Source organism: Panthera pardus, unplaced genomic scaffold (assembly GCF_024362965.1).
Source record: "Panthera pardus isolate Hobbes unplaced genomic scaffold, ASM2436296v1 HiC_scaffold_8, whole genome shotgun sequence".
Classification (NCBI taxonomy): domain Eukaryota; kingdom Metazoa; phylum Chordata; class Mammalia; order Carnivora; family Felidae; genus Panthera; species Panthera pardus.
In genome coordinates this window covers 101,937,358-101,961,756 of record NW_026527013.1, presented here as the reverse complement: position 1 = coordinate 101,961,756, position 24,399 = coordinate 101,937,358, and the positions used below count along the sequence as shown (strand labels likewise).

At 35.6% G+C, this 24,399-nt stretch overlaps 1 protein-coding gene across 1 annotated transcript in view; it reads right to left on the bottom strand.

Annotated features, from left to right (window-relative positions):
* Window positions 1-14,300: 14,300 nt before the first annotated feature.
* The window catches only part of NXPH1 (neurexophilin 1), a 295,708-nt gene continuing 285,609 nt past the window's right edge, over window positions 14,301-24,399 (bottom strand). Inside the window, exon 3 of the mRNA XM_019443443.2 lies at window positions 14,301-16,269. Coding sequence (XP_019298988.1) covers window positions 15,508-16,269 — 762 coding nt within the window. The 3' untranslated portion in view covers window positions 14,301-15,507. The remainder of the gene's footprint in view (window positions 16,270-24,399) is intronic.

The following is a 24,399-nucleotide window of genomic DNA, read 5'->3' as shown; positions in this document are numbered from 1 at the left end:
CATTAAGGTCACACATCCTCTTTGCTTTTTGTTTTAATAAATTACTCTGTCCTTAAATATATGTATCTCCATATTAAAACTTCTCTGTTTCAGAATCGGTATGCTAACATTGCATCTCCCACATGATATATATCAACAAATTCTATCAAAAGAATGAAATAATATCTAGCAGATGTTAATTTCAAGTCACATAATCAACTGTGGAATAAATGAAATTTTACCTTTCTATAACTTAATTTTTACCTTAATCCCAAATTGTACCATATGGAGAACACTAAAATCTCAGCCAATTGAGGCCAATTTCAGTCTATCTAGGGGTTCTCCCAACCTGTTCCCAAGGTTGCATAAAACTCGTGGGGCATGTATAATGCCATGGTGTTGGCAGGAGATGGTACCAGGTTCCATTTATTATCAGCCCACACTGGCCTCCCCGGAGACACCCATCCCATCTGGGTTCCAGTAGTCAAGTCTGGGTAGATTTCTCCTGCCTACTCCTCTCAACCTCAAGGCACTGTGGTTACGCTGGGCTCTGCCAAGTTTATGGCACTCTTGGATACAAGAGAAAACTTTCTGCTGTTCTCATGACACTTTTTATACCCCATTCCCGGTGGCCTAGATATTCCATGCAGCCATCTCAACTCTGAAGCAGGTGCTGCTGCTTCCCCAGATTCCATCCTGAAGCAAGTACCACCTCCTGCTCTCAGGTTCCCAAGTGTTCAGAGCATAAGGCTCTTTCCCAGAGACACACTGGCATTCATAATCTTGCCTCCACCAGTGACTTCCTTCACAGCGTGAATAAGGAGCACCTATTCTGAGTGAGGAGCAAACTGGCTCTGTATGATCTTAACTTTTCCCAACAGATTCTATTAGACATGACATACAATTTTTGCCCTAATGTTCCAAGGCCTTCTTTTTGATATACATAACTCAAGCTAAAGGAAAACAAAACAGCAAACTAAGAAACTTTTTTGGACAAACCCATTTGCTCGGCTAAATTTTTAAAAATAAATTTACAGGAGCAGGGGCCCGAATGTGGAAAGCTATAGTTGTCTAAGTCATGGAAAGCCCCCATAGCCCAGAGAAATAAAGTAAAAGAGTATATGGAGGCTTGAAAGCATCTACTTATAAAGGTCCTGCATGAGTAATATCTAATAGATATCTGGTGAGAGGAGAGGGGAGGACAGGGGAGGGGAAAATATCTATGAACTGAAGAAAAAAAAGAACTACATTTTAAACTCAACTAATCCCTCAGTTTTTACAACTTATGTAGAGTAAAATACTATACATATTTCAAACTTGAACAGAAGTGTTATTTTAATGATAACTCAATTTTCCCTAACATTGAGGGGGGTGGGGAATGAAAAGATAAGTATCAGGCTCAGTTAACAAAAAAGGAAGAACTCATAAGTGATTTATAACATGACAAAATTTGAGCAGGATTCTAGTTAAATGAATGGAGTATAACGTGCCTGCCTACTTATGCTTTCTTTGAAAGAATATTAATTTTGAACATGAGCAAAACATGTGTAAAATAAAAAATCAGAACGAGTATCCCTGTTATAGTCAGAAGGCCAGGGTATTAAGAGTACTCCAATTCCTGTTTTGTGTATAAAGCTGTCTCTAAAAAATTTGAGGAAGTAAAGCAAGAAAATGGTTATAATTTGTTGGTGTGTTTGTTCTACGAGTAAGATACGGCAAATGAATAATGAAACCTGTCTGAAAAGACGATTGAGCAATCCTTCCAAATGCACCCATCCACTTCTGCTGTATGTAGAAAATACCATCATGTGTTGTTTCCCCTTTGTGAAGAAAACCTAATTCAAAGCCTATAATAACAGGAAGGCAGAAAACAAATTATGAAAAGGCATAACGAGTTGACTGAAAATCGTATTAAAATTACTTGACTCATTTTTGAGAAAAAATTGAAGCCATTTTGCTGAAGATGTCCTAAACATACAGTAGGATTTTCCCGAAACGAGATTCCTATGCAGGGGATGGGTAATTCAAAAGTACATTATAGCTCTGCTCATCCCTGACCATCAAATTTCATACTCATCAAGCTCAAAGACACTTCTGGCCCCAAATCAAAAATGATTTCACAAAAAACGGTTTACGAAACAACACTGGCTACCACAGCACATTGGCATAGACAGGCCACTGCAGAGCTGGTTTTGCCCAAACCGGGGCCAGGACTGAATTTGCCACAGGATTCTGAGGGCTCCTTCAGCTTTTGCTTAAGAAAAACAAATGGATTAAATGAATTATTCATCTCTTTTCCATGTAATGATTCTCTGCTTATGCTCATATTAAATGTGCTAATTTTGCATACACTTTTTTTCAATGCAATTTGAAAAAAACAAAAAAATTAAAGTAATAGGATGAACGGTTGAAAAAGTCAGGCTCCGGAGACATAGAGATGGGATGACTCCTACATGTATCACTTAAGAGCTGTGCCACTCAGGACAAGTTAGTTCACGTCTCCGGGCATCAGACTCCTCATTGGAACAAGGGCCCTCATGAAAGGCCTGTACAGCTTAAATGGGTGGGGCCACGGAGGAACTCAGCATCTTTAAGTGTTTGATAAATATTAGCCATTACAAGGGACTTGCACCCCTTTTTCTTTGGGGTGAAGGGAGTAGTAAGAGAAAATAACATTTGCTTACCTCTCTGAAAAAGTTCACCAGCGAGGTCCAAGTCCAGTTCACATGGCCACATAGGAAGGTCCTCAACTCACCTCCTCCCACAGACACTAAATCTAAAGCTACATATGGAACAATTTCCACTGGGGGGGAAAAAAAAAAAAAAAAAAAAAAACTAAAAACTATCAGAGCCACTCCTTCACACTGGGAAGGAGAGGGAGAACACACACTGAAGCGGCCAGGAGAGGGAGAAACACAGTCTCGCCGACCAGAAGGAATGCAGAACCTGGAGCTTCTCTCCGAGGAGCTCAGTTTTCATATCTCACATGGCACACCCCACCTCTTAACACCTGCCCTGAGAGACAGCCTCCAAGACACCCAGCTTGGAAACCACACAAGCTCTCCTCTGTGAGACCCAGAGGGCTGTGCGAACTGAGGAATGGCTCTTAAAGGGCCCGTGCGCAGACTCACCTGCTCCAAAGCCCCGCACACAGGAGCTGTTTGAAAAGTGCCCAGACTTTATGGGAAAGAGGCTCATTTCCTGATTTTAAAGCACTGGGCTCAGAAGCTGAGATACTCTCTGGGAGGGAGCTTAGTGAGAGCCATGTTTACTCTCTCTCTCTACCTTGTTGAAGCTGTCAGGCTCCATCTCTTTTTTTTTCTGACTTTTATTTATTTATTTATTTATTTATTTTTAACTTATTAAACTAAAAAACAAATGGAGACCAGCTTTAAAAAAAATCCCTGAGGACTTCCAATTATGGAATGAGTAAATCACAGGGGTAAAAGGCACTGCATAGGAAATATAATCAGTGATATCATAATAGCGTTGTGCGGTGACTAATAGTAGCTACAGCTTGTGGCGAGCATAGCATAATGTGTAACGTCCAATCACTGTGTTGTACACCTGAAACTAATGTAACAATGTGTATCAATTCTACCTCAATTTAAAAAAATTCCGGGACTCCTGGGTACTCAGTTCGTTGAGCATCAGACTCTTGATTTCGGCTCAGGTCATGATCTCGTTCGTGGTTTGTGAGTTCGAGCCCCATGTCAGGCTCACATTGACAGTGTGGAGCCTGTCTGGGATTCTCTCTCTCTCTCTCTCTCTGCCCCTCCCTCCACCAAAATAAATAAACTTTGAAAAAAATTTCTTTTAATTCCCTGAGCAGACAAAAGCAGTTTAGTCATAGAAAGTTAACTTTAGCTTATTTTGCAAGACTAACTTAACCTGAGTCATTTCTTGCTTATGCCTCTGGGAATCATAAGCAAAACTTAAACTGCTTCCCAAAATTGATATGAGGTAACTACTAACCAATTCCCTATCATTTAAGAAAATTTTAATACCGTAACTAGTCACTGTGAAGAACACAGTCACAGCTCACTACACAAGCTGCTTTATAACAATATACCCCTGAGCTGCACTCCACATTTTGGTCTGAGTGTTCTCAGTGCGTGCATGATAAACTTTTACTAATTAGTATTTCAATAACTATTTGGTTTTACTTCTGGCATTTCTGAACTTCTGACAGTTCAAGTCATCAGATATGGGGTACAAAGAAGACCCCTCCAATAACTCTGAGGCCCATGAGCAAAAAAGTGCCAGTATCCACAGAGCCCACTGAGTTCCCTGCTTTCTGGCTCATCCTGGAGTTTGAGGGTAAGTCCCTTGGACCCAAGCTCTGTTCTCTTTGTATTTTGAGCTCTCCAACTTTATCGTGCATGACTGTATTTTGTATGCTGAAGCTTCTTGTTAAGTCACCCTATTCTGTTCAAAAGGGGGAAAATACATAATTCCCTGTGTTTTTGGAAAAGCTATGAAGAAACAAGTCACCTCAAATTTAAGACATCTTAGGGAATCTAAGGGCAAAGATGGACTCCACCTTGTCAAATCACTTTCATCACCTCTGTCAAAAAATTCCTTTTTCTTCAGTGTATACCCATCATGGAACCAGAAACTTGTAACTTTTTAGAAAATTGGTGAACTTTGGATAATTTGTAATCGTAGTAGCTACTTTGGAGAAACCTTACCTTGAGTAAGTCTACCTTAAAGGATGTCCCTCACAAGACAGGGTGTCAACCTTCTTACAGACAATGGATGCATTCTTTGATGGTATCCAGAAGCTTCTAAAAAAAAAAACTAAAATGCTCCAAAAATAGCTCTAAAAGGATTCTTACACCATGAAAATAAAAATTTTCAGTAATAAAGTTTGGCCATCTGAGAGGTAAACTTAACTTCCTCATTCATCTTCTAGAAACACAATTTGGATCCAACTGTTCTTTTATAAACTAGTAAGTTTTTATAGCCAAAATTTTAGAGTAAAAAATGTGAGGTCTCTGTGTCTGCCTATAGGTTTATGTATGTCTATGTATATATATTATAGATGTGTGATGTTTTTCTACTTCAGATGGTATTGCCAAAGTTAATTTGTAAAGAGACCTATTTCGTTGGCTTAGAGAAAAATAAGTGTTTTATATACAGTATTTCTAAAGCTCTCAGAAATATACAAACTAACCCAAATATTTTTCAAGTTCATATGATCTGAGACAAACTTTGATAAGTAAAAGCTAGTTTTAAGTTTGTTGATTTAATAAAACAATAGTTTCTTCACAGTTATCAACATGAAGGTAATGCAGACATACAACTTTTTCTACCTGGGTTTACCTGAGTTAAATAAGCTTATGCTATCTCCATATTACAAAATTTGTCAACAACAAAAATAGCTTAAGATGAGCTATTTGATGTCTAATCCAAACATAGTTGCTAAAAGCAAGTAATTTAAATAAATGCAAATAAAAGTTTATGCTAAGTTAAACTAAATAATATTGATTTGATTCGCTATTCATTGAATATCAAAATTATCTCCAAATAAAATAAATGCTAAACATAGGTTTGTCTTCTCTTGTCTTTTTTAACATCTTTACAGAAAGACAAAAGATATTTGGGTCTATTAGCAAACATGTTTTGTGTCACATTGAAAAATTTACTATGAGGAAGAATATACTTTAGAAATTATTAAATATGTTTATAAATTTGCCAGTCCAGAATTGCTTCCTAGGAATTAAGGATTCTAAGGGTTAAGAATTCTAAGTAAAATATGTGATAAAATCTCCTGGAAATAATAAAGGTGAGACAAAACAACTGTATATGAAAAATAGGTAAGGAAAATAGAATGTGTTTTTTGGATAAGGAAAGGTATAAAAGACACAAGGGGGGCGGGGGGTTTGGCAGGAAAGCTGGTGAAGGAAAAAAGAAAGTAATTTTGTCTTAAAATAGAATGATTATTCCAGAATGAAGAAAAGGGGGGTAGACAAAGGGTGAATGGACATAAAAAAGTTGTAGAAGTCTATGGAAAAGAAATCTAGGAGACACAGATTGAAATGGATTTAGTTATTTTTTTAAAAAAAGGAGTTTTAATATCAAAAGTATACTAGTATAAAATCTCTCTGTTAAAAGAACAAGGTTTTCTTAGATTATTGGTCTGCTCTTAATAAGAAATTTATAAATAAAGATTTTCCTTTAAGGTCTGTGCCTGGGAAACCAAGATTCTGTGTCTTCTCAAAATATTTCCTGTATGCAATGTTATCTTTATCAGGTCTTTGACTACTTAAAAACAATAACAACTGAGTCTTCTCTATTAAAAGAGCTAAGTTGTTTTTTGTTTTTTTGTTTTTTTGTTTTTACTACAGTGTAACTTTCTGTATTCTCCCTAGAATCTTTTGGCACTTGGGTTGCATGGATAAATAGGTATTGTTTCACAGTGACCTGTGATACTATTTGATCAAATGTTTTAAAAATTTTGGCATTTTAAGTAAACTTCCCCAAATCAAATTCTAAATGAAGTCTTTTTGCTCTTGAATGAACTTGGACTTTTCCAGAGGGTACCTAGAAGTTCTCAAAACAGTTGCTCTCAGGGTGCCTGGGTGGCTCAGTCTATTGAGCGTCCGACTTCGGCTCAGGTCATGATCTCACAGAGCATGGGTCTGAGCCCCACGTTGGGCTCTGTGCTGACATCTCAGAGCCTGGAGCCTGGTTTGGAGTCTGTGTCTCCCTCTCTCTCTGCCCCTCCACTGCTCATGCTCTGTCTCTCTGTCTCTCAAAAATAAACATTAAAAAAAATTTAAAAAAAAAAACAGTTACTCTCTATCCTATAAAAAGAGCAATGTTATTTGCTTAGCCTTATTTGATATGCTAAAGTTCATGGAAAATGTCAAATAAAGAGTAATATTTAAACTTCTAGATCACATTTATATGGGAATATATATAATTAAAGTAAGTAATTCAGAAATTAAATACCTAAAACTTATGTGTTCTGGTATAATGTTATCAGTTATAATTCTACTTATTGCTTTACAACATATGTCAGAGAAATAATCAAATTTTGTTGTCAACTCTGCCATAATAAACTCATACCAGAACATTAACCAGGCCATTTTTAGGTCTTTTGTCTTTTATAGGCAGTTTTTGTTTTACTCTGATCCTTTTGCAAAGTCTTCCTGAAAAGTGTTTCTCTTCAAGGAGATTCATAGAAAAGACTCTGACAAGCACAGGTTTCTGATAACTTTAAGATTATAACACAGAACTAGGTTAGAATTTCTAAAACTCTAATGGAAATCTCATTGATCTATAAAGCTGCTAACCCAAGATGAAGCAAAACAAGAATTAATTACAGGTGACGGAATCAACTGATGGAGGTGACTATAATTTTTATGGCTTTATTTAAAGCATTGCTGTTCTTTAATGTTTTGTTTCCCAGATTTAAAGACTGACTCATGGAGAAATAGAAAATCTAACATACTGATTACTACTAGTAGGGGAAAGAATCACTAATCAAAAACCTCCCAAAAACAAAAGTATAGGACCAGAAGGCTTCACTGGTGAATTCTACCAAACACTTAAAGAAGAATTAATACTGATCCTTCAAAAATTCTCCCAAAAAATAGGAAGAAATACTTCCAAACTCACTTTTGTGAGGCCAGCAGTCCCATGATACAAAAATCAGGCAAGGATACCACAAGAAATACCATCATCATCTATGATGAACATAGATGCAAAATCCTCAACCAAGCATTAGCAAACTGAATTCAACAATACATTAAAAGGAGCACACACTATGATCAAGTGGGATTTATTCCAGGCATGCAAGAATGGTTCAACATTTGTAAATAAGTCTACATGATATACCACACTAACAAAATGAAGTATAAAAATAATATCACCATCTCAATAAATGCAGAAAAAACATTTAATAAAATTCAACATCCATTTATGATAAGAACTGTCAACAAAGTGGGTATAAAGGGAACATACCTTAACACAATAAAGGCCATATATGATAAGCCCACAGCTAACATCACACTCAATAGTGAAAAGCTGAAAGCTTTTCCTCTAAGATCAGGAACAAGACAAGGATGCATATTCTCCCCAATTTTATTCAACATTGGAGGTCCTAGGTGAAAAAAAAGAAATAAAAGGTATCCAAGTTGGAAAGGAAGAAGTAAAACTCACTATTTGCAGATGACCTGATATTCTATATAGAAAACCCTAAAGACTCCACCAAAAAACTGTTAGAACTAGTAAACAAATTCAGTTAAGTAGCAGGATACAAAATCAACATACAGAAATACATTGCATTTCTATACACTAATAACAAAATACCAGAAAGAGAAATTCAAAGCACACCCATTTACAATTACATTAAAAAATACTTAGGAATAAACTTAACCAAGGAGGTGAATATTCTGTACACTGAAAACTATAAGACACTGATGAAAAAAATTGAAAAAATTGCCAAAAAAAAATGGAAAGATATTCTGTTCTCATAAATTGGAGGAATTAATATTATTAAAATGTCCATACTACCTAAGCAATCTACAGATTCAACATGATCCCAACAAAATACCAACAGCATTTTTCACAGAACTAAAACAAATAATGCTAAAATTTGTACGGAACCACAAAAGACCTCAATAACCAAAGCAATCTTGAGAAAGAAGAATAAAGGTGGAGGTATCACACTCCCTGATTTCAAACTGTATTACAAAGCTATAGTATTCAAAACAACATTGGCATAAAGACAGACACATAGATCAATGGAAAAGAATAGAGAGGCCAAAAATAAACCCACACAAATATGGTCAACTAATTTAAACAAAGGAGCCAAGAATATATAATGGAGAAAGGACAATATCTTCAAAAAATAATGTTGAGAAAACCAAAGAGCCACATGTAAAAAAATAAAATATAAGTAAATAAATAAGTAAATATAAAAATAAAACAAAACAAAGAAACTGTACCACTGTCTTTCACCATACACAAACTTAGCTGAAAATGGATTAAAGACTTGAATGTACGATCTAAAACTATAAAACTCTTAGAAGAAAATATAGGTGGTAATTTCTTTGACATTAGTCTTGTGATGATTTTTTGGGGATCTTACATGAAAAGCAAAGGCATCAAAAGCAAAAATAAATACATGGGACTACATCAAACTAGAAAGCTTCGGTGCTGCAAAGGAAATCATCAACAGAATGAAAAGGCTGTTTAGTAAGTAGAAGAAAATATTTGTAAATCATATATCTGAGAAGGGGTTAATATCCAAAAAATACAAAGAACTACAACTCAATAGCAAAACTAACAAACTAAAAAATCCAATTAAAAATGGTCAGAAGATATGAATAGAAAGTTTTCCAAAGAAGACATACAAATGACCAACAGACACATAAAAAAGATTTTCAATATCACTAATCATCAGGGAAATAATATATTTCCTTATCAATAAGATTACAAAATGAGATATTACTTCATACCTATTAGAGTAGCTATTACCAAAAAGGCAAAAAATAACAAGTGTTGGCAGGGATGTAGAGAAAAGGGAACCCTCATACACTTTTGTTGAGAATCTAAATTGGTGCAGTCACTACAAAAAACAGTATGGAAGTTCCTCAAAAAATTAAAAATAGAACTACCATATGATTCAGTAATTCCACTTCTAGGAATCTATCCAAAAAAATTAAGACACTAAGTCAAAATTATACATGCACCCCATGTTCATTGTAGCATTATTTATAACAGTCAAGATATGGAAAAATTCTAAGTATCCATTAAGGGATGGATGAAATGTGTGTGTGTGTGTGTGTGTGTGTGTGTGTGTGTGTGTGTTGTGTGCACAATGGAATGTTATTCAGCCACAAAAAAAGAATAGGATCTTGCCATTTGTGACATGAATGGACCTTGAGGGCATTATCCTAAGTAAAATAAATCATAGAGAGAAGGAAAAATTCAGTATGATCTTCCTTATACATAGAATCAAAAAACAGAAACAAAAACAAACAAAAAAAAAAAAAAAAAAAAAAAAAAACAAGCTCATAGATACAAAGAAGAGACTGAAAGTTGCCAGAAAGGGGAAAGGGGTATAGACAAAATGGATAAAAGGGGTCTAAAACGTATAAAATTCCAGTTATAAAATAAACATGTCATGGGGATATGATGTACCAACTATAGTTGGTAATACTGTATTTCATATTTAAAAGTTGCTGAGAGTAGGTCTTCAAAGTTTTTTATCACCAGAAAAGAAATTTTATAACTATGTATGGTGATGGATGTTAACTAGACTTATTGTAGTGATCATTTTGGAATATATACAAATATAAAATCATTATGTTATACACCTGAAACTAATGTAATATATGCCAATTATACTTTAATTTTTTTTGAAAAACTACATGAAATATTTTCAACCTGATTAGGTGATATCACTTAACCATTGCTTTTTACCAAAAACTTTTATAAATTGCAAAAAATAAATTAATTTTAAAATAGGGTTTCAGGGCACCTGGGTGGCTCAGTTGGTTAAAAGTGTCCAACTTTGATTTCAGCTCAGGTCATGATCTCACAGTTCGTGAGATTAAGTCCCGCATCAGGCTCTGGGCCGACAGGGTGAATCCTGCTTGGGAGTCTCTCTCCCCCTCTCTTGCCCCTTCCCAGCTCATGCTCTCTCTCTCTCAAAATAAATAAACATTTTTAAAAATAAAATAAAATAAAACTTAGTTTCAGAACACTGACAAAGTTAATTTGGGCAGTAACAGAAACAATGGCAGGTATTTCATTAAAAAAAAAATACCTGTGTGGCATTAACATATTCTAACAAGTCTCTTGGATTACTTCTTTAAATAGTCACAATCTCAATGGCCAAGTGTACTTCGGTGTTTGAGTAAAGGAATTTGACCATCAGAAATCAATCATATTCTAGTTGTCTCTTTGGAACTCTGACATAGGATTAGGAAATAGAAAGTCAGCTCCTGCCAGGTGAGGATGATGTGAACAGAGTTTTGGCTGTTTGTCCAAGTCACTAATTAGAATTCGGGGGAATCAACAACTGGCAACTCTAAAGGCACCTCCAACTGCAACAGCCACTACAGTCACCGAAAGACAGTCTCAAAGCCTTCTGCATCCATCACTTCTGGGACCTTTACACTTGTCCTCCAATCCATCAGTGAGAAGAGACATGTTCTTACAAATGCAGAACCAAAAATATTAAACTGTTTTTGACCAAACTTGGAGCACTTGGCCAGCTTCTTGGCACTGGTAGTCTCCTAATTTTAGGATAAGGAAATTAGGAAATCTTTCTAATTTCTAGACTGTGTTCATACAAACAAATTGAAACTAAAATTTGCTCATGAGAACTCTGTTCTTCCCCATCCTAGTCAAAAGTAGTTGTAGATTTGTTACTTAAAATATTTCTGATAGTACAGGATGTAAAACATAATGATACACCACAATTTTAAATTAAGGATTGTTTCCTTTATGAGCCCAGTCTCTGAAATCAGTCTCTGATATGCATGGGACTCCTGAGAAAATCCTGACTTGGCAACCAGTTTTTCAGAATTCAATTCTGTCTTTAAGATACTCACTTTCTGTCTCCTATAAACTAGGTAAATAGTAATTATCTTTATGCATATTAATGTTTTTAAATTTTGTACTTTTAATGCACCCACTAATTTGTATTTTATTTAAACAAAAATGTAAAGATGTATAATAAATATAAATAGGTAAATCTATCGATAATTGAATAAATATCAATAAATATCTGAAACTGGTACACAAGCCAAGTCTTTAAAAGGCTTATTAGGGGTGCCTGGGTGGCTCAGTCGGCTGAGAGTCCGGCTTCAGCTCAGGTCATGATCTCACGGTTTGTGAGTTCGAGCCCCGCATCAGGCTCTGTGCTGACAGCTCGGAGCCTGGAGCCTGTTTCGGATTCTGTGTCTCTGTCTCTGCTCCTCCCCTGCTCATGCTCTGTCTCTGTCTCTCAAAAATAAATAAATAAACATTTTAATTTTTTTTTTAAAAAAGGCTTATTAAACCCAGCCATTTGAATTTGCCTTAAGCTAAGAGTTGGCATTCAAAGTTGATGATGGAGATGCAAATTGCTTTTCCAAAGAGCTGTTTATATTGGTTAAGCTGCTTCTTACATGTAAAATAGTGGGGAAAAGGGAAAAGACAAAAACACTTTCTCAGGCTTCTCATGATTTTTTTAATCTATTCTGTGCAAAAAAATATGGCTTACAGTTTATTGCTGAAATGTAGGAACCTGAAGATTCCCAGTCCACAGTTTTAAATTTAACAAGTATCTCAATTGCTTGCAGAATAATTACTTCCAGAACTTTAATACTATTCTATTAACAGTTAAACTCCTTCTATTCATGCAGAGAAATTCTAACAAGAGCCATGGACTCAAAAATGCCCAACTGATACCATACCATGACAATGCATCGTTTTTATCATAAGTAGATAAACCAGTAACTTGTATCATTATTCTTCCATGAGGCAAGAATCTGCAATAGTTATTTCTTTGTAGTAATTTCAATTTTACTAAAATGTTTCTGAAAAGAACAATAGGTAATGACAAACACATGTTTGCATTAGGTGCTATTTCCACATTGCAGGTTTTTTCTATAACTTAGCAAAGTAATGAAATAATATTTAAGATTCTAGCGAAGGTGATTATCTTAGACAACCTAAAATTTATTTTCTCCAAATAACAAATAAATTTCTAGTATAAGTAAAACTTAACTGACCAGTCTGTTAAAGCAACAAGTTGGTCTAATAGAGTTTTAATCTAACCCTTAGAACCTTCATCTTCATCATGATCCTTGTCTAGAATAGGAAGAGTATATTGGATACAAAGTCCTGTATCATCGTGACTTTTCTATATTACAGAGGGAGGTGATGATGTAGCAATTTGGGATAAGTGTGTACAGGGCCAGAAGAGTCCTGAAAGTTTAGATTTTTAAAAATTTAAAGTCTTGTTGGAAGTTTGTTACATTTTCTTTTTCTTTTAAAGGAAAACTACACAGAAAAATAATTGAATTCATTGGATGTTAGTTAGCTATGTTCTTAAAAAGCAACATTTCAAGAAGAGATTGGAAAGCAGGGCAGATGGGTGGAAATTGAAGTATATTTTTTATCTCATCTTGAATTTGGAATTAAAAAAGGACAGATTAGACCCCGTAATGGAAATCACAGTCCATTAATCAGATGATCCTAAAAATTTTTTTAATGATTTTCCTTTCTCATTTCGTCCTCTTTTTGCTAAGAGCAACTAACTCCTAAGTGATCATTGTGATAAATAAATCCCAGAATAACAAGATTTATCTGTGGCAAATTTGTCCCACAGTTAGAGTTCATGATGCATTTATTGCCTGTTGTGCCAGATAGAGTCTGTTCTAACATTAGCTTCTAAATTCCACAGCAAATTAATTAATGCATTGATAGAAATGGTTGTCGAGATACATTGGAGGATTTTGAGAGATGGACATTAAATGGAATGATGTGTCTTTGACTTGCAGTTGAAGGCTTTCTTTAGTCAAATCAGTTGCTGAGTCGTCACTTTAGAACTCTGTGGTCTTGTGTTCCCTATAGTACTTCTATTATTTTCTATATGAGAACATACTTATCCTTATGCAGTATGAAGGGAAGATGAAAATGGGTTAGTGTTTTAATTTGGCTTCTTTGGTTAACCTTTGAGACTCTTAATATCCCAATCCCTCATTTGTGACTTTAAAAATGGGTTCCCTTACATATTTTTTCTTCTGTTTATTTCGCTGGGATTATATACAGTAATTTTTTTAAAAGAAAGTTTAATGTCCATAAACAATGCTATATAAATAAATTGATCCAATTTGGTATAAGTAAATTGAACACCTAAGCCTTCTCACTGCTATTGTAATTTTCTCAGTTGAGTTGAATGATAACAGTAGAATCAGGGAAAGCCAGCCACAGTTCTTCAGACATCTTGACTTTCTTTTAAAGAAAAAAAAAATTACCTTCTTCTCAATCTCCCTGCTAAATAAAGACTCTATACAGGAAAAAAAAAACAGCTATAATCATTTAGGAGACCTCAATCATCTCTTATGCTCATTGATATTTGGTATTCTTGAATTAACTAGCACGACAGTAAACCAAAAATGTGTGCAACGCTGTATGCCACAACTGTTTGCCAGGCTTGAGACTGAAACTCCTAACTTGTTTTGACTGGGCAACTAATAGCAATTTAGATAGTTCTGTACAAATTTAGAGACATGAGATGCAAAACCATTACTGTATTCCAGCACATTCTTCCTGTCAGAACCATTTAAATCACCATCTTACACAAGCACATATTGAAACTCAACTTTAAGCATTTTATTTTTATGTACATTTCATTTTGTCCAGAAATAAAATATCTAAATACAGACAGACTGTAATGTTGTATATGTATAGCTTTCAACAATACTTGAGCTGAATAAATGCTTTGTACATTAAGTTTGTCTTTTTAATGGAGGTCACAGCTACATTGATAAAATGGATTCCTCATATCCTTTTTTTTTCTTTTTTAACCAATAACAAGCAGAGAGACAAGTACAAGTTAATATTAATAAGCAGCTCAAATAACACTTGGTTAAACTATGTACAATACAAACCATTCATACAAATGAAGACTAGGATATTGAATTTGTTACAATATGTGTAGTAAAGATAAGACAGACACTTATAACTTACATGGTGTCTGTCAGGCATTTCCCTTCTTATATAATGATCAGAACTTGTTTTAAGCAGCCTTAGTTGGTCTCAACTTTGCGAAAGTCCAAAGACTGGTGATGAAAGCTGTAATCCAATGTCTGCCCACATGTAAATTCCAAATGTTTGCTCATCTTTACTGAAAACAGGCTCCCTCCATAGAAAAAAAAAAAAAGAGCCATCTTATATTACCTTGAATGTGCCTACTGTATGCTGGAAAAAAGTTACTACACTTTGTTGTGTTCATAAAATAAAGAATACTGAGCTCTAAAGACACATTTTTTTTTCCATTTGAACAAGCATATACTCCTACAGTAGTATTTACCAGTACAGCTACTCCAAGCAGTAGGAATGCATGAGTGGGGATTATTGATTAGCATGTACTCAAGACTTTAAAAGAGATTTCCAGAACAGCAAGTGTTAGAAACCATTCACTGTCTAGTTAATCCTTTTGCTTGATGATAGTTTATCCTGAACCATTATGAGTCAAATAACGAAAGCCCTCTTGACAGCAATCATGACAGATGCAAGCTGAAATGTATATGAATGTGTGTTTGTGTATATCTATGTGTGAGAGTATGTCTTCAAGTGTGCCTTTAAAACCTGTAGTGATTTACAACTATGCTGAGAGATGAAGCTGACTGGGCAGAAATTACATCGGATTGTTTTCCACTAGCGTCTTTGCAGCCAGTTGACGAGAGCAGCAGTGTAGACACATTCCAGGCAACAGATGTGACCTTCCTCTTTGAGGTAACAGCCCTGTCATATGACCTTTAATTCCTCAGGCTTCAGTCTCACCCATGTCCATCCTCATCCGGAGGGGAAGTAAGGTGTGTCACTGTGGTAGTTGTAGTCGGGGCACACTTTCTGTACTAGTTTATAATCTGTACTATAAAAGGAAATATAAATACAGATCACCTTGAAGGGCTTGGAGCAGAGCCAGGATACATGACTTTGGGTCTGCTCCTGGTAACAGGTTTTTGAAGGATCATAGTTGCAGAGTGTGTTCTTGGTAGCCTTGTCAACCTTCTCATATTCAATGCGACAGTTAAAGGACTTGGAATCTTTGGCATCAATCACGGTTTGTTGTGCCAAGTCGAATTCCACTATTTTTGTGGGGGGCACCAAGCTGACAGATACATTCCCTTGACCAGTGGAGTTATGCCTGAAATAAACACTAAATGTCCCATTGCCGTGATCTACAATTTTCCCAGTTATCAACAGGTTTAGCTTCACTGTTTTGATGTTGGAATGAAAATCACCCCATCCAAACATTTTCTTAAACTTGCCCGTCTTAACAATGGGCCTTCGCTTGGCCCTGGGCCGAGGCTCTTGTTGGTCTGTGGAGTTCCTCAGCCAGTCCCAAAGGTCTTGCTCAGAATAAGGTTCTGGGGTGTCATATCGCAGGTCTACATCTGTATCATTTTCTTTGCCACGAAAAGTCTGTGACAGGAGTCGGCTGATAGACAAGTCTTTGCTGCTTTCTGTCCATATGTGCTTTAGTGTGGATTTGCTGCTTCCTGATTTTAGAAGTTCTGACTTCCCACCATTCGTTAAATTGGCACATGTGACCTGCAAATGGAACAGAAAACAATGGTGTTTACATCTCTGTATCTGAGAACAGCTCTTTCTCAGAGGCTCAGAATTAAATGAAGATACTTCACTTAAATTATCTTCAGCATTTGGCCAATATTTTCAACACATGATAAAACACCACTTCTATTTTTATATAATGATGGGAGAGAGGAGGTATAGGTGGATAAAAACCACTAAACATGGCTGAAAGACTATATAAAAGCATTGACTTTGACAAGGAAAAGACCATCTAAGATGAGTAGAGCAAACTGCATTCAAACAGAAATGAAACCAGTTATTTCTCAGCACTAAGATCCAAAAACTTTTAAAATAAAAATTTTACAAATAATTGTTACTTTTCTACTTCAAAATTGCCATTAGCTTTAAAACTATATGATTCTCAGAACTATGTCAAACAACATCCTAAATATTTTTGGTCACCCATGCCACAGTTATATTAGAAAAGTCAGTTTTGGCAAGAGACTCCAGTATATTTTAACTGGTCAAAAGAAATCATGTTTATTATCAGCTATTAGTAGCATGGAACATACTGGATAAGACATAATGTTTTTACCCTAAGGGCTTAAAATGTGGTCCAGGAAAAGGGACATAAATGAAAATATCAAATACACAATGTCTTATAGATAATTGTCAATCTAGAGAAGCTAACAACACATGGTCAGTGACAGAGAGGTCACTTCAAGTTGGATATTGAGAGTCACATTCAGAACCATTCTCCTGGGATCCTGGTCTTCTCTCTGGGAAGATTTAGATTCCACAGCTAGACCAGGGAACCCTAAATCTAACTGACTGCTCAAACATTCAGATCTGTCTTGCCAAATTATACAGGCATTGTCCTATATTTCACAGCTCCTATATTTATGTTTTAGTGTAGAAGAAATAAAAGAAAGAAATGAGAATCCATGATGCATTCATTAGTCTAAAGTTAAAGCAGTGACTTCTGATCTTAACATGGAGAGCTCAAGGACAGTAGAGAAGACAGCTAAGGACCCACAGGAATCAAAACAGCCAATACAAATAAACCCTTTAAGATGTGGACTGATTGCCTCTAAGGTAAGTCTGCTGAAGAGCCAAGATTCACAATAAACCTCTATCACCAGCCCCCTCTAGAATCAGTTCTAAGTCCTATCTCAGACATGAGTCTGACTACCACTCAGCAGCCTCATTTGGGCCTGCTAGTCTCCTTCCAAACTGTTCTCAAAATAAGAGGTAATTGCTGGAGAGCTTTTTAATTCAGGCCTACTAGGAATTAGAGCTGCATTCTAGGGATCTCTCCACAGACTTAGGTGCGGAGGCTTCTTGCTAAGATACAACCCTGGCCTGAGAATGGCCTTTTACTCAGTCACTTGTGCTAAAAGGACTCTATCCCAATCCCTAGGGACTAGGGCATAAACTTTAAACCAGTCTTTCTGGAATCCATGCTCAGTGCTGCCACTTTCAAGCTGTGTGCCCTTGGTCAAGTCATTTAACATCCCTTTACTTAGTTTCCTGCAACTGCAAAGTGAGGGTAACAATGGTGCTTACCTCATAGCATGGCTAATACATGTAAATGGTTCAGTTAAATTTAGCTATGTTTATAAATTCCAAGCTGCTATGTGAAGACAAGTAGAGAAAAAAGGCCACCAAATAGTATATATGGAAGTCTGGCTTGAGAGTAGCTTTGCTCTTGGTCACATGGCCAAGTATTCAGAATCTGCACAGGATAGGTTTCCCAGGGACTTACACATACAAGAGGGCCTGGTAATCTAAACTAGAACAAAATCACTTAGAACTTGTAATCTTGTCTTTTCACAGATTCCTCAGGAACAATGAGCTTTACATTACCAGCTGGTAAATAGTCTTATCTCTGCCCAGCTCAAACTGACAGATGTGAATTCTATGAGGCCATTCCCCTCTAGGATAAACTACCAGTTGAAGCTGGTCTCTTCCCAGTAATGCTGAGCTTTAAAAAAAAAAAAAAAAAAAAAAAAAAAAAAAAAAAAACCCTGCAAGCTAGTTAGTCCCACACAAATTCATTGTATCTGAGACTAAATGAGATTTTATAATGGATTTATGTCCCATGACTATACCCTGAAAAACCAAGATGGCAATATTGGGTAGGCTAACACAAAATGTCACTATTTCAGGCTGCTAGTCTAAGTCCAGTTGCAACCCCTGTGATCCCCAAGGCAATAGTGATACCTTTATAAAAAGATCCAGAAGGCCATTGTGCACAGAGGATAACAGAGGAGAGACCAACACTGACCAAGGGAGAATAAGACCCTAGGGATGGGATGAGGCTCAGAAAAATGGATGGATTGTGGTGGGGATGAGATCACATGTAAGAGAAATACAGATCAGCCTCATGTACATAGTCTCCAAATTCTTAAAACATATTACCCAACTGAAATGAACAAACCTCCTCATGTGGAATCAAGGATGGCTATCATCAGATGGGCCACTATTGATCTTGGGGCAAATACTGGGAATTGAAAGAAGTTTGTCTTTGCTGCCAACTTTCTTTTAGTGCTAGGTTCTTCCCCTTCAGTTCTCCTCAACCCTTGAATTGGTCTCTCTCTTTTCCCCCTGCGCCCAAACTGCACCTTTTCCCCCTGCACCTGTTTTCAGAATCCCTTCATGCCAAAACATTCCAGAAATGGATCATACTCAAGCAGTATGTGAGTAAAAATAGCTAAGTGGCTGCCTTATCAAAATTCAATTTGTTGTTTAACAAGGACTGAATATTAAGTCTTAAAGGGATGAAACTGAGAAATAAATATCCTGTGGGGAGGGGGATGATACATAGAAATGTATGACTTTTCTTAAGGGAAAAGCATAAATTTCCCACCTATCCTCTTCACCTGATAATAAAGTCAGTTCTTTATGGAACAATTTTTACTCTAATATGAAAAGTATAATCCTTAGTAATTCCCAAGTTAATATTATAACTTTATAATTTACAAAACAAATAAAAACAACTACAATTCTCCTACCAATTCACTGAAGGAAGTACATTTCAAAATACACTTTTTCTATAAAACAAACATTAATTTATAAGAGTAGTACATATCTGTTAGCTTGGAGTTTATTTTTTGTATATTTGTTTTATGTTGTCTCAATGAAATCTAATTGGTTAGTCAAACATCCAAATCTCAACTTGCTTGATTATATAAATGTTGTCATTAACACAGCTTCTATATTTATGCTTAAGGTACAAGAAATAAAAGAAACAAACCCATATCCTGTTTTCTCATTTTTACCTGGAATTATATAACTATTTTCCCATTCTTTGGATGACAAAAAAAAAAATACAGGAATGCATTTGGTACTGGCTTGGCACTTGTATCTCAGAATCGACACAGTTGATCAGGAGAGGCACTGTAATGAGCACTGGCTCAAGAAGCAGTAATGAATTGTCCCAAAAAAGGAAGTTAAATGTAATTAGAATGCAATCCAGCAATGCCATATAAGGAGTGAAAGAAAAGGAAAGGAAAGAAAAGGAAAGGAAAGGAAAGGAAAGGAAAGGAAAGAAAAGAAAAGAAAAGAAAAGAAAAGAAAAGAAAAGAAAAAAAAGAAAAGAAACATGGAAGTGGGAGATAGGATTTTAAAGGACCAATCTATCCAAAAAAGACACTAAGACTGGCAGGCAGAAAAACTTCTGAATTTCAGATAGAACAGAAATTTAGTTCTAAATTATACTCTCCACAGCTGTAGTGATTATGAGTATGAGTTCTGGAGTCGGATGGCCTCCCAATCCAGGCTGAGGTCTGTAACAGGTATATGATGTAGGGAAGTTTCTCAACTTGTGTATACTTATGTTTTTCTTTTGTAGAAAACAGGAGAATAATGCCCACCTCTCTCATAGAGCTGCTGTGTGAATTAAACAGGACACTCCATTTAAGGCACTAAGAGCAGTACCTGGGCCACAGTGATTGTTCAACATTATTAATACTATTAACATCCTCAAATAGTTTAACCTTTAAATCTCACTACATAATATTTTATGTAAATGAATAATAATAGGATGTGAGAGCAGAAAATATTTTCAAAAGAAAATCTCCTTTTTGCATAACCAAAAACTTTAGCAAACAATTAAAAAAAGAAAGCATATAATTTTGAGAGTTCTTGTATTACAATGAAAAAACATGGCAGGTCGAATAGGCAGTAAAACTCAAGTTAACAAAAAATTAACATAACTTCAGCCATTACGCTGTTCAGCTACCAAATGCAATGAATTTATTTATAATGTGAAAGCCTTCCATTGGTGCTGATTGTCAAGACACCTCTCCAGAACATCTCAGTTTGAGCACAGAATCAAAGCAGGTTTCAGCTGTACTGTCAACAACACAGTCTGGAATATTCTATTCTCTTTCCCTTCCCTTCCCTTCCCTTCCCTTCCCTTCCCTTCCCTTCCCTTCCCTTCCCTTCCCTTCCTTTCCCTTCCCTTCCTTTGGGTCCATAAGAAATTCCCCAGACATGTCGAGCATAAGCATCCTGATTTATTTTGTTTTATTAGTTCAATAACTATATAGTGAAACTCTGCTAATATTGAGTTAAATAATAGAAATACAAAGATAAATGAAACATGGTCCTTGCCCTCAAGAAGTTCACAGTCTAATGGGAAAATAAATTAAGCATGTTAACAGTGTGATGTATACAACATTCTAGTAGTTAAAATCAAAGTTAAAAGACAGAGAAGATGTAACAGTAGAAATAATCCTCAGATCTTGGAGATAAAAGATGTTTAGGAGTTCAACAGAGAGAAAATAAGCTTAAGGAGAACTTCTAAACATAAGGAACATACTGTGTAAAAGCAAAGAGCTTAGATGGGACATGTTAAATGTAAGAATGGAAAATAGTTCCTTATTGCTGAGCCTTAGGGAGCTCTGATAGGAAGGAAAAGAAGTTGTAAGAAGTGGGTAGAACTTGAAGAAGGTGGGCTAGGGTCATATAGTGATATTCCTACTAAGGCACTGAAACTTAATCTTATAGGTAATGTGGAAGCACTAAATTTTTTCTGTTTTGCTTTTAAGTAGGTCATTCCAGTTCTAGAAGAATCCCTGATTAGACATTGAAAGGAGAGACCTTGAAGGAAGAATGACTGGTAGAATGATTCATTACATAACTAATTGTGATATTTCATTTGAGAAAGTAAAATGAGGCTTAACCAAGGCAACGGAAAAGAAAAAGAGAAAAAATGGATATGAAATATTTCAGAGGTAGGATTAACTCAACTGGATGATTTTTTTGGCTAAGCAGGAATATGAAAAGTTGAATTAACGAGTTTCCTGGCATCTGCAGGGAATACAAAGGTAACAAGTTAGCTGGAAAATATAATTAAATCTCAGAGGAAAACTGGAGGTTAAGGTGCCTGCAAGCCATTCCAGTGGTGCTATCTAAAGAAAGTTGATAACATGGGTCTGAATGTCTGGAGAAACGTGTGAGATGGTGATGTTGATTTTGTAGTATGAATAGATGGCATTCTGCAGATAGAACATGGGGATACAGAAGAAGGCTGGTAACAATATGTAATGCCAATGCTTTGAGGACAAACAGGAGAGGATCCAGGCTAGGTAGAGACAAAGGAGGCTATTAGAAAGAAAATAATGTTATAGAAACAAAGAAAAATTGGGGAGAGTAAAGACAGGCATGGGAAGATTCAAATTCCAAGTAAAAGTCTTGTGTAAAAGTGTAAACACCTGGAGAGAATCCTCTTGACTTTTGAATCCACTGCTAATGGCCTTACTGAAGCTCGTTTTCATGGTGGTGAAGACATGATGCTAGATGAGAAAGAGCAACTAGCTTGATGCATCCGCTCCCCGCTGCAGTCAGGAATCACTGGCTGTCTCGTTCTATCATATTGCTTTACATCTTAAGAACTTTCATTTTTGAAACACATACATATACACACAAAATTGAAAGTTTTTGAATCTTACCGAATAAAAAAAGATATTAGTAAAAAGAAACGTTACATCCAGAACACCCTCTACTATTGATATTACGAACATAATAACAAGTTTCTTTTTAAAAGTCACCTGAAGATTCTTTGATGTCAGTATATCTGAGTGGTAACAAAAGCGGTGAAGACTATGGCATAAAGATGAGTACAAATGAAAAAGCTGACAACCTCTAATGAACTCAGTTCTAAAAACACAAAGCATCATGAACTTTTTCTACAAGCAATTTATTCTATACCAGTGAAAACAGCAAATATACTTTCTGACAGTATAATTTGCCATGTCAAAAGTCACCAACGCCCATTCCAAAGGAGCAGGCTTGCCAGCCCAATGATACCATTTCCACAAATTATATGTGTTTGTCTTTCTCACTGTCTTAGAATCCCTAACGATAATAAAGATTCCTAACATAATTAGATGTATGAAATTGAAAGTATACATTAAAAAACATCCAAAAATAGGTGCAAAGAGAAGCGTCATTTCCTGCAACCATAAACACAGACAGAGCTTGGATCTAACATGAAGGGAAAATGTCTGGGGCAGGATCCGTGCATGGGGCTGAGAAGAAAATACGCCTCAGATGGCAGAATGTAAGATATAAGAGCTACCACACTTTGATCTAGCTCTTTCTCTGTATATTTTAGGGCCATACTTTCACATCGCTTTTTCTAATACCTTTTCATTAAAGGCTTACAATCACAATGTCTTACATCACCTTTTAAAATACTTTTGAATGATACCACTTTGGGAAAATAAACCACCCCTCTACTATATTGTCACCTCAATTATGCTCCTGGCCTTATGAGACGGTATATAAACATTTCACTCCTCTACGTGTACTATCTCCAGCTAGAGGTTTCCCCAGATGTTGTGATAAGATGCCTTTTAATTTCTACTAACATGCACATTTTTCTGTCGATCTATTACTATTCAATATAAATAATTTCAAGATTACTTTGAAAATTATGTATTTATTTCATCAACTGTATGAATACTTAAGCCAAAAATTTTAAACAACTTGATGCTTAAGCAATATCTTTCAACATTGAATAACTAATCAGCAAAGTGGTCTTGCTCTATGATTACTTCATTTTAACAATTTTATGATTTGCTATGTTGAAAATATGTTGCATACTATTAGCTGCTATTGGCTAAGGGCACACTATATTCCAGTCATTGTAATTAGTTTTCAGATATGGCATTGTATTGTATTTAAACTATTCAAACACACTTGCTCGCTCTCTCTCTCTCTCTCTCTCTCTCTCTCTCACACACACACACACACACACACACACACACACACACTTTAAAGTCAATATTGTTATGTTCAGCTTACAGATGGGTATATAAAAACTCAAAAAGAGCTTGACCAGATTACTGCTGTTAAGTGAAAAAGCTACTCCCTATTATTCCACAGGCTATGTCTTTTACTCTTAAAATTATTTTAAATATGAAATTCTACATTACTATGTTTATAAGAATATTCAAACATTATAGAATTTATTAAATGAAAAGTAAAAGCCTGGCTTCATCATCAACCTCTTCTCTCTTATAATCCCATCTCTCTCTTCAGAGGTAAAAATCTGTCAAAATTTTGGTGTATATTGTTTATAAATATCTCAACTATTTTTCATATATAAATACTATGTATATAGTGTCATATTTTGTGAATTATATTGTATACTTTCCCATCAACAAAATACTTTAGAGAGACATATCTCTTATACATCCAGGTATGTCATCTTTATTAAAGGGGAAGATAGAATTTTATATATGAATGTACTATACTTCCACTTTTTGTTTACCTTTTGTGATAGATCCTTAATCATTACATTATTTCACAGCCAGGTTACCTATAGTTGTTTTTTAACCTTGATTCTACTACTTTTTCTGCCATTGTTGTTTCAAATATCTCACTCCTTCCTCCCTTGAGCTGGATTTTAATTTTTATTGATGTATAGAGTTGTGTGATTCTTTTAGAAAGCGTTCAGAGGGGATAAACTAAGTTGTCTATGCCTTAAAATGTCTTTATTGGACATAGGCTTACACTGGGTCAAATGTTCATCATTTAATTCACTTTGTTCTGCTTGACGTTTTTCTCTCCAAAAAATAATTTAAATTTTCTCTATTTCAGGCATTGTGCAATCTCCAGCCTGTTTCTTAGCTAGTT